The sequence below is a fragment of the Aegilops tauschii genome, chromosome 2, assembly GCF_002575655.3.
Source record: "Aegilops tauschii subsp. strangulata cultivar AL8/78 chromosome 2, Aet v6.0, whole genome shotgun sequence".
Classification (NCBI taxonomy): Eukaryota; Viridiplantae; Streptophyta; class Magnoliopsida; order Poales; family Poaceae; genus Aegilops; species Aegilops tauschii.
Window position 1 is genome coordinate 60,846,950 of NC_053036.3, and position 16,767 is coordinate 60,863,716.

Sequence of the window (16,767 nt, forward strand, 5' to 3'; positions counted from 1 at the left end):
ATGTCCTAGCTTTCCACTATATCCAGCGAAAGACACTTCTTTTAAGTGATAGAAAAAAAAGCAATGGACAACTACTGTTTTTTCTTTTTTTGAAAACGGGCAAAAGATTTGCCACGTATATTAATTAAGAGAGAATAGAGTTTGTGTTACCAACACCCCCTTAACAATACACGGAAGAATCACTCTCCCGACATGATGGACCCTAGTTTCTTAGCTCCGGCCGCGACCCAAGATGATGCCTCCCTTTTGATGTTGTCGAGAAGAACCGTAGGCGGAGCGGCCATGTTGCGGAATACGCGGGCATTTCGCTCGTTCCAGATCGTCCATGTAGTGAGCATGGTGAGCGAGGCCATGGCCTTCCGGTTGGGGACGGAAGCATCAATCAAGCCAAGCCAAGCCACCAGTCTGCCACGCCTTGACCAAGCCCCATAGGCAAATGATGAAACGGTATTTGAAGAATAATCCGATTCATTCATAAGGGGCATGAGCCAGAGTTAGGCCAACCGCGCTTGGCCAATCGATCCGCGGTCCAGACTCTATTTTGGATTACCAGCCAAGCAAAGAACTTACTTTGAGTGGAGCCCAGATTTTCCACACTGCATGCTCCAAGGGAGAGCGAATGAGGCCAAGCAATTGCGCTTTGTGATCTGCTTGGATGGACAACTACTTTTAGAACAATTGACCTTGGATGGACAACTACTGTTAGAACAAAGAAATAACCTCTGGTTTAGTGATCTGCTTGTTGGCAATCTTTCCACCATTATAGAATCTTGACAACAAGATAAATGCATTTTTTGAAACTTTGATCTTGTAAGTTTCCGTGGCAGTTAGCATATTTAAAATGCGTCTGTTTGACATGGGGTCATGGGTTGCTATGGAGGGTTCAAAACAGGTCAAATTTTGAGTCTTTGTGCAGGATTTTTTCCAGGATGTAATGAATGTAGTAGGAGCAGAGGATAAGGATTGGTGGTTTCTTCTCGCTCCCAAATCCATATCAGGGATGTATGGTTTCTACCAGAACTTTTCATAGTCTAGTAGCTGATACTCACCAAATAGTAATGAGGATATAAGCAGCTCGACCAAACAAATGACTTTTATGCCCTACCATTTTCATAACAGAATTTAGTAATGGTTGTGTGCAACAGAGTTCACCATAAACGACAATAGAAGACGTTCATAAGTTTGCCAATTAATTATTTAAGGGCTGCACTAAGCTCATGGACCCCCTAAAGCTGCACTTGGCACCTGAACATTCCATGAGAAGCACCATAGAGCAACGATACTTCCAGTACAAGAGAGTTACGATAAACCATAATACAAGACAAGTTCATAATTTTGCCAATTAATTATTATTTATTGAAGGACTGCACGACCTCCTCGACCCCCCAAAGCGGCACTTGGGACCTGACCAAAAGTAGATAGATACACATGTGTCAATCTAATGAATCATTTCAAAAAGTGTACGAAAGACACTTTTTTAGGTGATACAGTAGTAAAGAAAAGCAATGAACAACTACTGCTATAACGGAGAAATAAACTCAGTTTAGTGGTCTGCTTTTGCCAGTATTTTCACAATGACAAAACCTAAAAAAAACACAACTATTTTGTACATTTTTTGAAAATTTGGTCTGCCAAGCTTGTGAATCTCCATGGCAGTAAGAGCATATTTAAAATGCCTCTGTTTTACACGGGTTGCTACGAAGGGTTTTAAACAGGTCAAATTTTGAGTCTATGTGCAGGTTTTATCATGAAGTAATGAAGCTAGTAGGAGCAAAGGATAAGGATTGGTAGCTAACTAATTGCATCCTCTCTCTACCAAAACCATATGAGCGATGTATGGTTTCTCATGATCACAGCAGAACTTGAAATTTTCACCAGTCTTGTTGGCGATGCTCGGCAAATAGTACTGGGGATCTAAGCAGCTCGACCACACAAATAACTTCTATGCCCTACACTTTTCATGACGGAATTTAGTGATGGTTGTGTGCATAATGCAAGCTAAAGAAGACTGACTGAACATAACAGATTGATGGTGGCAAAAGAACTGTCTTTATTATACCCTAAAAAACCGAAACTGTCTGCCAAGTTCACTACACATAAGAGCGGAAGACATACATGCAAATACAGGAAATATAGCTTTTATTAAACTAGATGAGTTCGTATTATAACGAAGTAATGCACAGTAGAGAAGAGCTTGGATTATTTCTCTTACCAAGAGGAGGAAACAGCCGAGCAATCTCTGCCTTAGTCATATCTGCAAATGGGCCCAGTTGAGACACTTGCGACGATCCAGAATTGTTATCTTTGTACACAGCCATTGCACAAGCCCTAAATGACCTGAACCGGTGGGTCATTTCTTCATGGTCACGGGATACCTCATGATACTTGCACCAGCGTTTATACAAGTCCCACAGGGATTCCTTGGACTTAATGGAATTCTCATCAACCAGGGGAAAGGTTTCTGGATCCGCGTCCGGCACAAAGCCGCTGAGTAGTTTTTCTTCTGACAAAGAACCTACTGCCGATCAGTAGCACAGAGTTAAAATTTGATTGTAAAATAACATCATTTGTAATAATGCTCTCAACAGAATTAATTTGATTGAAGGCAGAGACATATCAAGACAAAACAATATGGGAATTTCAGGTATTAAACCTAGATCCAAGTAAGGACAATTGCTTTGGTATTCAGGATTCAGATTTATATTCCAAAAGAGTTAGGCCAACCGCGCTTGGCCAATTGATCCGCAGTCCAGACTCTATTTTGGATGGCCAGCCAAGCAAAGAACTTACCTTGAGTGGAGCCCAGATTTTCCACACTGCATGCTCCAAGGGAGAGCAAATGAGGCCAAGCAATTGCGCTTTGTGATCTGCTTGGATGGACAACTACTTTTAGAACAATTGACCTTGGATGGACAACTACTGTTAGAACAAAGAAATAAACTCTGGTTTAGTGATCTGCTTGTTGGCAATCTTTTCACCATTATAGAATCTTGAAAACAAGATAAATGCATTTTTTGAAACTTTGATCTTGTAAGTTTCCGTGGCAGTTAGCATATTTAAAATGCGTATGTCTGACATGGGGTCATGGGTTGCTATGGAGGGTTCAAAACAGGTCAAATTTTGAGCCTTTGTGCAGGATTTTTTTCAGGATGTAATGAATGTAGTAGGAGCAAAGTTAGGATTGGTGGTTTCTTCTCGCTCCCAAATCCAAATCAGGGATGTATGGCTTCTACGAGAACTTAATCATAGTCTAGTAGCCGATACTCACCAAATAGTAATGAGGATATAAGCAGCTCGACCAAACAAATGACTTTTATGCCCTACCATTTTCATAACAGAATTTAGTAATGGTTGTGTGCAACAGAGTTCACCATAAACAACAATAGAAGACGTTCATAAGTTTGCCAAGTAATTATTTAAGGGCTGCACTAGCTCATGGACCACACAAAGCTGCACTTGGCACCTGAACATTCCATGAGAAGCACCATAGAGCAACGATACTTCCAGTACAACAGAGTTTAACATAAACCATAAGACAAGACGAGTTCATAATTTTGCCAATTAGTTATTTATTTAAGGGCTGCACTACCTCCTGGACTCCCCGAAGCGGCACTTGGGACCTGACCAAAGGTAGATAGATACACATGTGTCAATCTAACGAATCATTTCGAAAGTGTATGAAAGACACTTTTTAGGTGATACAGTAGTAAGGAAAGCAATGAACAACTACTGCTAGAACGGAGAAATAAATTCAGTTTTGTGGTCTACTTGTTGCCAGTATTTTCACAATGACAAAACCTAAAAAATAACACAACTATTTAATTTTTTTTGAAAATTTGGTCTGCCAAGCTTGTCAATCTCCATGGCAATTAGAGCAAATTTAAAATGCCTCTGTTTTACACGGGTTGCTACGGAGGGTTTAAAACAGGTCAAATTTTGAGCCTATGTGCAGGGTTTATCATGAAGTAATGAAGGTAGTAGGAGCAAAGGATAAGGATTGGTAGCTAACTAATTACATCTTCTCTCTGCCAAAGCCAAACCCATATGAGCAATGTATGGTTTCTCATGATAAGAGCAGAACTTGATATTTTCACCATAGTCTTGTTGGCAATGCTCTAAGCAGCTCGACCACACAAATAACTTCTATGCCCTACACTTTCCTTGAAACAATTTAGTGATGGTTGTGTGCAGAATGCAAGCTAAGAAGACCAACTGAACATAACCGTTGATGGTGTCAAAAGAACAGTTTTATACACTAAAAAACCGAAATTGTCTGCCAAGTTCACTACACATAAGAGCGGAAGACATACATGCAAATACAGAAAATAATAAAAACTAGATGAGTTCATATAATAACGAAGTAATGCACAGTAGGGCTAGAAGAGCTTGGATTATTTTTCTTACCACGAGGAGGAAACAGCCGAGCAATCTCCGCCTTAGTCATATCTGCAAATGGGCCCAGTTGAGACACTTGCGACGATCCAGAATTGTTAGCTTTGTACACGGACATTGCACAAGCCCTAAATGACCTGAACCGGCGGGTCATTTCTTCATGGCTACGAGATACCCCACGATACTTGCACCAGCATTTATACAAGGCCCACAGAGATTCCTTGGACTTAATGGAATTCTCATCAACAAGGGGATATTTTTCATTTGGATTTATGTCCGCCGTAAAGACTAGTCCGAGAATTTTTTTTGACAAAGAACCGCCTGCCGTTCAGTAGCACAGAGTTAAAATTCGATTGTAAAATAGCATCATTTGTAATAATGCTCTCAACGGAATTAATTTGATTGAAAGCAGAGACATCAAGACATCATGAATCATCATAAACCAGTTTTTTAAACACTTAGTTTTACTAAGAAAAATATGCTTGCCAGATGTCCGAATGAATAGGGCCCAATCTCTGCCAGCTTATTCAAATAGATCTACTGACAAGAAGAAATAATATGGGAATTCTGGGTATTAAATTCAGATCCAAGTAAGGCGGATTCCTTTTCATATCCAAAGCCTAAGAATCCTTAGTATTCAGATACAAATTCTGAAAGAGTTATAATCCAATTAAGATTCAGATCCGATTTCGGAAAGAGCTATCAAAATAACATGGGAATTTTAGGTATGAAATTCAGATCCAAGTAAGAAGAATTACTTTGGGAATTTTGGCATTCAGGACTTAGATCCAAATGACGAAAGAGCTGTCTCGGATTACCTGCAGCTGCAGACATGCGACGGATGGAATCGCCAGTCAGATAGAGCCAGGGGAGACACGGCGAGATGCCACCAGCAGTATCTCCAATGGGGCGTGATGCTAGGGCTGCCCGAACGAGCTTGGACGCGATGAAAGCCATAGCCAGGGTACGTGAGGAGGCAGCAGAGAAGAGAACCTCCTCGTCACGGTTAAACCCTGTTCGTTAGGGTTTTTGCGTGTTGCCGGTCCCCGATTTATATAGATCGAGGGCCCTCTTGAAGCCGTTGGATCGCTCTCGCCTTCGATCTCCTCCGCACACAATCATACACCGAGCGTCAGCCCAGGGCATGTGTGGGCTGTGCGGCCGAAACTGAGAGGCTCCAGGTAGGATGTATATAAAGCCCATCGGGCCAACCCAGCGAATCCAGCAACCCAAGAGAGGGGGGGGGGGGGAAGGAAAAAGTCCCCTCATCTTTACCTAATCTTTATCTTTCCTAAATGATAACGCCCACACGTATGGCACAATTCAACATGGCCCAAATGCCTCCATTATCATTCTTTTTTGCCAAGTCAAAACAGGTGACATCAGCAGGAATATTTTTGGTTTTCAGACTTAAAAATGTTTTATCTCCTAAATAAAAAATCTCTTTAAAAATCCATTTTTCACCAATAAATCCATCTCGACGACATCTCAAAACTAGATCCTATGTTGATATGTTTCAACGACTTTTTTTGCCAAAAATTGCCATGATATTTACACTAAAGTTGTAATTGTGTTTACAATAAATTTGCCATGATATGTTTCGTCTATTTTTTCTTCTAGATCTCAAAACTAGAAGCACACATATTTGCTTTTCATGGATGCACAAATTTGCTTTCACGGAAAAAAGGAAACTGTGTTTTCATAAGAAACATATATTTGCTTCCGCAGATTGTGCTTCTCGAAAAGGAGAAATAGTGAAAACCGAAACCATGCTTCCGGCTCCAGGTTTTTTCTTCCTTTTATTGCCATTCATTTTTTCAATTCCCGGTTCTGGATTTTTTTCTATTTTTTCTACTTTAGTTTGTTTTTCATTTAAAAAAGTTCGTTGAAACCTATTAACGTGAAGTAAAGTTTTGAAGATCTTGACACGAGAAATCCAACGATAAAAACGGTTCAGGATTTGGACACACGATTCAAGAGATAAAATATATGAATAAACGAATTTATGAAAAAGGAAAAACTCCGGTACGCACATGCAGTTCGCCTCAGAAGTTGGAAGTGACAGGTAACCCTTAATTAGTGATTTGTGGTAGGGTTCCGCTTGCTAGGGGGCGCGCCAATGTCTTACTTATGGCGAAACGTAGGGTAGCCTTGCCTGGGCCGGCCCAACGCGCGGGTGGCCACAGGCCACAACCTCTTTCCCCCCATGTATATATATATTACAAAAATGCCCGTTTACATAAAACATCTGAGAAGTGTATACATTTGAAAGATGTTAAATGTGTATAAATAAATGATTCTGATGTATACAAAAAATGTACAATGTGTATGAAAAAATAGACATAAAAAATTTAAGTTTTAAAATGTTAATCATTTATTCAGATTTTTTAATGTGTATTAAAAAATTGTTCCCGATGCATACAAATGTACAATCTGTATGGACAAAATAGACCTAAAAATATAAGTTTTAGAAATGTTAATCATGTATTTGGAAAATATTAAGTGTGTATACAAAAAATGTATAATTTCTATGAAAAAATAGACCTAAAATATATGTTTACAAAAATGTAAATCATATATTCCAAAAAGTTAAACGTGTATATATAAAATTTTCCTAATGTATACAAAAAATATACAATTTCTATGGAAAAAGTAGACATCAAAATATTACATGTGTTAGAAAATGATAATCATGTACTTTCAAAATGTTAAAAGTGTATATAAAAGTTAATTTTTATGTATATAAAAACTATAAAAGATGTATGAAGAAGGTAAACCCAAAAAAAAAAGTTTTCAAAAATAATAGTTCTAATCATGTATTTGAAAAATGTTAAAGGTGTATATAAAAAGGGTTCCTAATACATATGAAAAATGTACAAAGAAAACTGAAGAAAACCAATAAAACCCCCAAAAAAACAAAGAAAAAAGAAAACAAAATGGTTAAAAAAAAGAAGAAAACCAAAAAGAAACCAGATCAAAAACCAGTACAGCAAGCAATCGATAGATCCCAAAGCGGCCGAGCGAGGAGAAGTGGGCCAGCCCATTTCAAAACGAGGCAAAAACATCTTCATGCAAATGAACCATAGGACTCAGAGAGCAACTTTGCGGGGCTCTTGCAAGGGTCACTTTTATGGTCTTGGAGCGCACCAAGTGGTCCGCCCAGCGATCGCCTCGTGTCGCGAGCCGGGGCTCCTCTGGATATCGGTTTTTTAATTTTCCTGTACATGTTTTCAGGGTTTACATGGTTTTTTTTTGGGTTTTTTTCTTCCTTTTCCTAGGTTTTGAAGTTTTCTCTTCTCTAAAACATGGTAATTTCTGAAAGTTTCTAAAACATGGCAAACTTGCCATCCTTCAAATATTTTGAGACCATTTTCTTCAAATGTATATATTTTTTATTTCTCTAACATGGCAAACTTACTATATGGACCATGGCAAAATTAGTTTAGGGATCATGGCAAGTTTAATTCAAGTATCATGGCAAAATTCTTTTGTCTTATCATTGCCAAATTATATTTGTCATAAATTACAATTTTCTTTAAAAATTTGACATGGCAAGTTTAACTCAAGTCCCATGTCTAAATTTGACATATTTTTAGACATCCCTAAAATTGCCATGACAAATGATCGCTACAACATGGCAAATTTTAAAAGTTTCTAAAACATGGCAAACTTGCCATCCTTCAAATAATTTGCCACCATTTTCTCCAAATGTATTTTTTTCTCTAACATGGCAAACTTCCTATATGGACCATGGCAAAAAATAGTTTATGGCAAGTTTAATTCAAGTACCATGGGAAAATTCTTCCGTCTTATCATTGCCAAATTATATTTTACATAAATGACAATTTTCTTTAAAGATTTGACATGGAAATTTTAACTCGAGTCCCATGTCTAAATTTGCCATGTTTTTAAACAACTGTAAAATTGCCATGACAAACGATCACTTAAACATGCCAAATTCTGAAAGTTTCTAAAACATGGCAAACTTGCCAACCTTCAAATAGTTTGCCACCATTTTATTCAAATGTATATATTTTTATTTCTCTAACATGGAAAACTTACTAGATGGACCATGGCAAGTTTAATTCAAGTACCAAGGCAAAATTCTTTTGTCTTATTGTTGCCAAATTATATTTTACATAAATGACAATTTTCTTTAAAGATTTGGCATGGAAAGTTTAACTCGAGTCCCATGTCTAAATTTGCCATGTTTTTAAACAACTCTAAAATTGCCATGACAAACGATCACTTAAACATGCCAAATTCAGAAAGTTTCTAAAACGTGGCAAACTTGCCATCCTTCAAATAGTTTGCCACCATTTTCTTCAAATGTATATATTTTTTTATTTCTCTAACTTGGGAAACTTACTAGATGGACCATGGCAAGTTTAATTCAAGTACTATGGCAAAATTCTTCTGTCTTATATTTGTCAAAAAAAATTATGCAAATGCTTTTTTTAGATTTAACATGGCAAGTTTAACTCAAGTCCCATGTTTAAATTTGCCATGTTTTTAGACATCTCTAAAATTGCCATGACAAACGATCACTAAACATGGCAAAATTTGAAAGTTTCTAAAACATGGCAAACTTGCCATCCTTCAAATAGTTTGCCACCATTTTCTTCAAATGTATATATTTTTATTTCTCTGACACGACAAACTTACTATATGGACCATGGCAAAATTAGTTTATGGACCATGGCAAATTGCTTTTATTCTTTACATATCATTCTTGCCATGTCAATCCACTATGCTGTATATACTTGCCATGTAATAGAAATATTTTAATTTAGAGATCTCTGAAAATTTCCATGACAAATGTCTATAATTCATATACCTTTTTCCTTTTCTCTTGCAACATGGCAACAATTACTTTCTATGAGACCATGGCATATTTAAGTTCATGGAGCATGGCATTTGTAGTTTATGCATCATGGAAAATTACCTCTCTTTTTGCAACAATGGCAAAAAATGTACTATCTAATGGAACATGTCAACCTAAGTTCATGGATCTTGGTAAATGTAGTTTATGGGGCACGGCAAATTCTTTTATTATGTTATACCAATGGCATTTTATCTTCACGCCGCATGGAAAATTTATTTTCAAGTACATGGCAAATAATTTTTTTCAAGCATTATTTTTCTTGTTGGAGCACGGCAACACATGTCCTCCTTTTTAATGCAGACCATGAAAATTTTGCTAGTTGTGCTCTGTCATGGCATGTACGTACTTTTGTTTGTGTTGTTGTTTTAACAAGTATAACAGTGCAATTTTATCATCTAATCCATGGCAATATATATATTTTTTTTCATCAACTTTTTCTATATGAACTTGTCTAGATTTCGTGTGATTTTTACTGTAAAGTTTTTTTCTCAGTTTTTAGTTGGTTTTCTGTTTTTTTTTTACGTTTTGGGTACCTTAAATGGGCATGTTTGGCATGTTAGCACGAAGCGACATAAGGTTGTTCGCGTTGGGAGGCCTCCCACTCAGAACGAAATTGTTCGATCGTTCCTCCCTGCCTTGGGGAAAGATTCGTTCGGTCTGGGAAGGGCTCCCACCGTACGTTCCCTCAATATTGGCGTCCTAAAAGAAATGTGATGTTTCATGTTTCATTTTTTTCTCACTACCCCTTCGTTCACCCCCTCCCCCCCCCCCCCCCCCCTCCCCCGCCCTAACGAAAATCAATCACCTCAATTTTACTTTAGTTACTTACCAAATTTCTCATCAAAATATAATGTAAATCACGGGCAGTTAAATCTCAAGTTAACATACTGAATATTTATATCCCATTGCAATGCACGAGCATTGTCGTAGTGATATATTAGAAATCGACTGCCCGTAGTCGATCTCTTTCTTCTGACCGCATCGCTCTACCCCGAGTGGCTTCCACTGCTAGTGTCCACCTAACTAGGTGACGAATTTGCCTAACTAGGTGACGAATTTGCCTTTTGAATTTTCGTATGCCGAAACCCTCTACAAATACTAGCATTTCCGAACTTTTATTGCCCCAAAAATTGAAATCATCTATAAAAAGCTACATCAATTGTTCCGAGAGCATCTATTTTCACACTGAAAATTGCACGTGGCAGCTACACCTTCTTTGCTGCGGATATAGACATAAACAAATGCAGTACTGTGCACGAAACATACATGGCAAATATTGAACATCGGTCGAACCACGAAAAACAACGTGCGGAGAGGTAGAACAGCGCATGCATGCATGCACGAACGGTCGCTGGCCTGAGAATCACATGATGGTGCACGCACTGGGTGGGTACTCCTCGTAGATGAACCTCCCCTCACGATCCGGCAGCCCTTGCACCCTCTGCACGACGACGCCGGCCCGCCGCAGCCCATCGGCGGGGGCTGCATCATCTGCAGCGGCGTTGGCATCGGCGGCGGCCACGCCCCGTACCCGCCGCCGCCGCACGAGCCGCACCCTCCTCCGCAGTACGCCGGGCCTCCGCACGGCTGCCTCTTCGGGGTCGCCGGCGCCGCCCAGGGCGGGTGCTGAGGGTGGTGGGGGGCGGGGTACGCCGGCATCTGCGGCGGCTCGCACGGCCACTGCGGCTGGGGATGCGGGTACTGATGCACGCCTCCCCAGTGGCTCGGGTCGCTGCATGGCCACGGGTAGCAGAGGTTGCAGATCTGCGTGAACTGCAGGTTCACCGTCGTCGACGGCGCGGCTGGTTTGGGTTCCTCCTTGGGCTTCGGCTTCTCCTCCGGCTTCTTCTTGTCCGGCTTCTTCTCGTCGGGTTTCTTCTTTTCCTCCGGCTTCTTCTCGTCGGGCTTCTTCTTCTCATCCGGCTTCTTCTCGTCGGGCTTCTTGCAGCAGCACTTGCAGCCATCGGCGGCCGGCTTCTTCTCCTTGGGCTTCTTCTCCTCCGGCTTCTTCTCTTCAGGCTTCTTGGCATCGGGCTTCTTCTCTTCGACGATCTTGATGTCCTTGATCGCCTTGCAGGCCTTGCATCGCAGCTTCTTGGACAGCTTCACCGGGTCGAACGGACCGGAGACGGTCACCGTGTTTTTCTTCGTGTCGAAATTGATGGTCCTGATCTTCTCCTTCTCTGATCCATGGATGTTAATTGCATCGAAGTCAATAAGCAAAACACAAAATGGATCCACGTCGTATTACAGGGTTAATTTGACAAAATTAAATCGAGTACTTGACTATTGTTCACAACACCACTACTCCACCCGCCAAATCAACCATGCATGCACGCATGCAGATGAAGGTAAGCATGTATGCATGAAACAGGGCGCTCACACCTTCTCTGCCATGGCTGGAGCTGAGGCGACCTCCAACGAACGTTTAATGGCCGAGTTGCCACAAAAGGAAGAGGGAATATATATATATATAGGGGATTCTAAGAAATATATTACGGCACGAACTTTCATTGTTGCAGTGCAGCATCACACTTGTGGTCATCTTGATGAGATGACGTGGCAGTGGTTACGTTCCACCGTCGCCATGACTCGTCACACACCGAAATCCATGCCATCATCTAATGAAATAACACATTTTTTTAGCTAGGCATAATCGAATAGGAGCACTACATCTGCCCACCCACCATATATTGCACTCCAAGAAAGAACAAAAGTATAATTGCATGCAAGGCGCCGGCATAGCCGGTGAAGGAGGAATATGGCATCACATGAGCGTGATGAAGACCTAATCAGTAGTTTAAGCATAAGATTCGGGGCAACAACCTTTCCCAGCCATGATCATCACGGAGCATGAGCTAGCCTGAACATGGGACAAATAAGTCGCCGTAGTTGGTCCGGACACTGCTGGCACTACGCCTGGGCATGTTGCCAAAACGCCACGAGACGAACCTTCTCACGACTCATTTCCCGCACCGGGGTGCATAGAAAACGCGCATGTCGGCCGCACTGATGAACTATCGTCACGTACGTACATGGAACTCGATGACGATTTGGAGCCGTTTTGACGCGATCTGTGCAGGTGATGGGTGAGCTGCAACAACCCATAGGCCAACCTCATGTCGAAATGAAAATGATCACGCAGCTAGCTAGGCTGCGTACACATGGATGCCAACAATGGTCAACGAGGACAGCTATGTCGAAATGATCAGCTGGCTGGCATGTACGATTGGATCGTCGCCAACCACCGATATGGATAGGCGGCAAGGTACTGCAAACCGGGGGAGAGCATGTCGTGGAGCATCTTTCTTGTGACCTGGGTTGTTTGCTATACTGATAACTGATTAACGTGCATTTGCCATGAGACGGGCGACCGCTTTTCCCGCTTGCTGCGGTCATGCACCATCCCCAAGCGCTGTGAGGCGGCCACGGCGAACGATGGTGGACTGGCCGCGGCAGCTCGCCGGATTTGGCTTCGGCGAGGTGACGGAGTGGACCGAGGTGCAGCCGAGGTGGTGTCATCACAGAATGAAACGACCGGCCGGGTATGTTTTGTGTTTGTAACAAAGGGCTTGTTGCAATCGTTGCAAAAGGGTGTTTCAGCCCGGAAAAAAACACAACTTTTTTCTTGCGAAGGACTTATGTTGCAGCTGTAACATGACCTCTATTAGACCTTTGTTGCAGAAAACTGCAACACCGCTTTTGCTGCAAAGGGAGGCTGCTCCCGGAGGGCGCGTTGGATGGTCATTGTCGGGTCCATCCAATGGATGGTCAGCAAGGCGGTGAATATCCCTCGGTTATCCATCAAAAGACGCACATAACTTGGTATCGAAACAACCCCTATGAGAGACTATAAAGGGACCGTGCCCTCATCACATATAAGATTAAGATGATTGCTATTTCAACCATAAATTGCGACTTTTGCATCGCTTGGCAGGTTATAACATTGATTATACTTGTCTTTGGTACAATGTGTTGAATATAAGGATTATTAGAAAGTATATGATAGATTAGGATTTGGTCATGCCTTGTCTTGTATTTCAAGTTGATCTTTGTACTTCTATATATATGCTCACGAGGCTCAAGCAATACAATAACAATTACACCAATCCTCTCTCTCTTTTCTAACATGGTATCAGTTTCCGGATTCTAAAACCTAACCGCCGCCGCTTCCGCACCCGCGCGCCGCCCTCGGGGCGGTCGACCTCCATGACCGCCGCCGGGGGCCGCGCCGCCCGTACCTAGGGTTCGTCCGCCACATGTTGACCGACTGCCCTAGAGAGTGCTTTTCCGATCCTTTGATTCGGGTTTTTTTCTCTCTCTCTCTCTCGCCGGTCGCTTTGATCGACGGTTTTCCTTTTTGGTTTTTCGATCTATACTTGATCGGTTTGCGTCGCCCGTCGCCGCCGTCGACACCCCGCGCCTCTACTCCGACACCGGCGTGACCGGCCGGATACTTTACAGACCCAGCGGCCTCGCGCGACAGGTGGCCCCTCAAGGCAGTCGTCCGCGCGCCGGCCCGCTCGTCGCCCTGCGCCGGCCGTCACCGCCCTGCTCCGACCCGGACACCTGCATTGCCTACACCCGGCGGCCTCACGCCATGCAGCGGCCAATCATAACCGCTGCTTGCGCGTCGGCCCGCCAATCGATCCACCCCACCCGCCTTCGCCGTGTTTCCACGGGGGCCCTGCGGGTTGTCTCGACGGCCTCGTCCCCGGCTGCGTCGAGCCGACTGCGTCATGCCCGTCGGCTGCCTTGAGCTCGTGCGCCGCTGCTCCGTTGGTCGCTCGGGCCTCGCTGCCCGGGCGCTGGCGCTGCTTTGGTGGCCCTGGTGCCGGTGCTGACGCGCTCGTCTGCACGTCGTCCCACGCCGTCCATCGTCGTCGGCTTCATCTCGGACTACGCCGCCACCTCGTCTTCACCAAGCGGCGTCCCCGACCTCGCGCGCGATCGGATTGATCACCCGCCCGCCGCTGCGATCCGCCTCATCTACGCCGTGCGACCGACCTGGCCCGTCGGTTGCGCGCGCCTCTCCAGGCCCCGTGAAGACTGTCCCGAGTTCAGCGCGCTCCTCTACCGATCGAGCAACGGGCTGCCACTGCGTCCCTCGTGCCGCAGCGTCGCCGCCCCGTGGTTCTTCTCCCGGCTGCACCGACCCGCGTCAACGCTGTGTGGCCCCTTCGGACCGCAGCGCCCCCGGTCCACCGCTGCCCCGGGGCCGTCCGCTCCAGGCCGTCCCCGTAGCTGCACCGACCCTCGCGCCACCACTGCGTCGCCCCGTCGGGCCGTAGCGAGCATGGCACGCGGTCCGCGCCGCCGCTCCGAGGCCATCCCCGTGGTTGCACCGACCCGTGCTCTGCCGCCCCTTCGGGTTGTAGCGCTGCGCCCCGCGGTCCCTGCGACCGCCCCGAGGTCTTTCGCCGTCGCCCCGACCTGCTCGCCGCCGCTGCGTCGGCCATTCGGGCCGTAGCGCCGTGGCCCGCGCTCCACTTCACCGTCCACGCGCGTCGACTTCCCGTGGTATGCGTCGCGCCGTCTCCCTTGGCGCGGGAACGCCACCGTCAGCGCCGGTCTTCGTCACGCTGTCAGAGTTCTTTGCCTACTTCGAGCATCGCCGCCGCGCTCCTAACCTAGTCGTCGCCGCCGCCGCCGCTACCCCCGTAGGCGTCGCAGCCGCCCGTCCACCCCCTTCATCTTCGTTCAGCACCAGCCCGTCGCCAGCGTCGCCGTCATCTACCCCGACCGCTTCGTCTACTCCGACAACCGCGGGCGACACTGGCCCCGCGCCGATTGGCGCCGCAACCGTCGTCGAGTCCTTCTCTGCTGGCCTCTCGGACTTCTTCGACATGGCGTACAGCTCGTGCAGGTCCCAGTCTACGCATGCCCGGTGCTGGCAACACCGCCGCGTGCCTTCGTCCGTGACGTGTCCCCGGGCCTGGCAAGCCTGGTGCGGCGTTTCGTCAACTTCGTCTTCGTCCGTCTACGCATGCCCGGTACTGGCAACACCGACGCGTGCCTTCGTCTACGATGTGTCCCCGGGGTTGGCAACCCCGGCGCGACGCGTCGTCAACATCATCTACTTCCTGGCGCACCACTACTTCGACACCACTGCGCCCATGACTAACTCGGCGCCTCCTTGCGCCCGCGGCTCCACGACGACTTCCTCGACATCGACCACGGCATTCTTCACACGGCTACTTCGACCACGGCTCCACCACCCACGCTCTCGGCCACATCGACAAACGGCACAAAGGACTACCGCCTGCTTGAGCAACCTCGTCGGTTTTCACTCCAGTCACGACTCCACGATGCATCAACCGTTACTATGGTGGGTGTCCGCCAGCTTGCCTTCGGATTCTTCTCCAGTCTCACCGTCTGCGTCGCTACCGTTGTGACTGCGGGGGGATGTTGAGTATAAGGGGATTATTAGGAAGTATATGATAGACTAGGATTTGGTCCTGCCTTGTCTTGTACTCCAAGTTGGTCTTTGTACTCCTATATATATGCCCACAAGGCTCAAGCAATACAACAACAATTACACCAATCCTCTCTCTCCCTTCTAACACAATGGGTGTAAACATACAAAATTGTGCATCAATGATATTCAGATTATCTAAAGTATTTGCTTCTACAAAAGTTATGTGTACCATCTAAAACCAAGTTTAATGAACAAGGTTATCTACATGTATCAAGATTTTGTGCCAAGCACCACAGGTTATTCATGCACAAGTTGAGCACATAAGAAGTAAGACCACCAGAAAAAAAGATAAAATATATAGCAACAAACCAAGTAGAGAGCAACAATGCTACGAGTAAAAAATACCACAAACCAATACAAGACAAGTTCATAATTTTGCCAATAATTATTTAAGGGCTGCACCAACTCCTGGACCCACAAAGCTGCACTTGGCACCTCAAGTGTCAAGTCAGTACAAAGAACACTAGAAGTAAAAATGACATCCAGATCCGTAGACCACAACTAACGACGACAAAAAGCACTAGAGCGAGCCGAAGGCGCATCACCGTCATCGCCCCTCCATCACCAGAGCCGGGCAACCTTGTTGTAACAGACAATCGGGAAGTCGTCATGTTAAGACCCAATATGATGGAGCAATATGACTTGCACGCCAGAACAACAACCATCGCCGATGAAAAAAACATAGATCGGAAGGATCCAACCTGAAGACACACGAACACATACAATGATACGAACGAAAACCGGATACAAGTGGATCCAACAAAGACAAACGCCAACCGAATCCCACGTGATCCGTCAGAGACAAATCTCCACACACCCTCTAATGACACTAGATGCACCGCCAGAACTGGGGCTAGACAGGGAGAACCTTATTCCAACTTCAAGGAGTCATTGTCGTTTCTTCTTCCTGAACTGGACACAAACCCTAGACGAACACAGAAAAGCAGCTAAAAACGAAGTAGGAGCCTCCCGCCGGCACAAGGGGCGAGATCCACCACACATTCATACAGAA

General features: G+C 44.8%; 1 protein-coding gene and 1 pseudogene across 4 annotated transcripts; both read right to left on the reverse strand.

Annotated features, from left to right (window-relative positions):
* Positions 1-1,166: 1,166 nt before the first annotated feature.
* On the reverse strand, positions 1,167-5,440 carry LOC109746388 (uncharacterized). Of its 4 annotated transcripts, none has more exons than XM_020305504.4 (6): positions 5,211-5,440; positions 4,405-4,446; positions 3,590-3,620; positions 2,791-2,867; positions 2,213-2,515; positions 1,167-1,404 (listed from the first exon to the last, which is right to left on the reverse strand). In XM_020305504.4, exons 1-6 carry the CDS (start codon positions 5,347-5,349, stop codon positions 1,343-1,345), a joined length of 654 nt encoding a protein of 217 aa, XP_020161093.1. In that variant the 5' UTR covers positions 5,350-5,440; the 3' UTR covers positions 1,167-1,342. The 4 variants fall into 4 exon arrangements, with proteins under 4 accessions (XP_020161093.1, XP_040257525.1, XP_020161091.1 ...); XM_040401591.3 differs by having other exon boundaries at positions 4,405-4,713; XM_020305502.4 differs by having other exon boundaries at positions 2,213-2,518; positions 5,211-5,439.
* A 4,994-nt stretch (positions 5,441-10,434) lies between these two features.
* Positions 10,435-11,524, reverse strand: LOC109746383 (uncharacterized; annotated as a pseudogene).
* Positions 11,525-16,767: the final 5,243 nt, after the last annotated feature.

What these genes read in the sequence shown, in the direction of transcription:
- LOC109746388 (XM_040401590.3), bottom strand. Translation starts at nt 5,349, where the DNA reads ATGGCTTTCATCGCGTCCAAGCTCGTTCGGGCAGCCCTAGCATCACGC. An exon ending in TCGGCTGTTTCCTCCTCGTG is followed by an intron (nt 3,621 to 4,404) that starts GTAAGAAAAATA and finishes ACCTTTGGTCAG; the next exon opens with GTCCCAAGTGCCGCTTCGGG. An exon ending in AAATCTGGGCTCCACTCAAG is followed by an intron (nt 2,519 to 2,790) that starts GTAAGTTCTTTG and finishes ACTGATCGGCAG; the next exon opens with TAGGTTCTTTGTCAGAAGAA.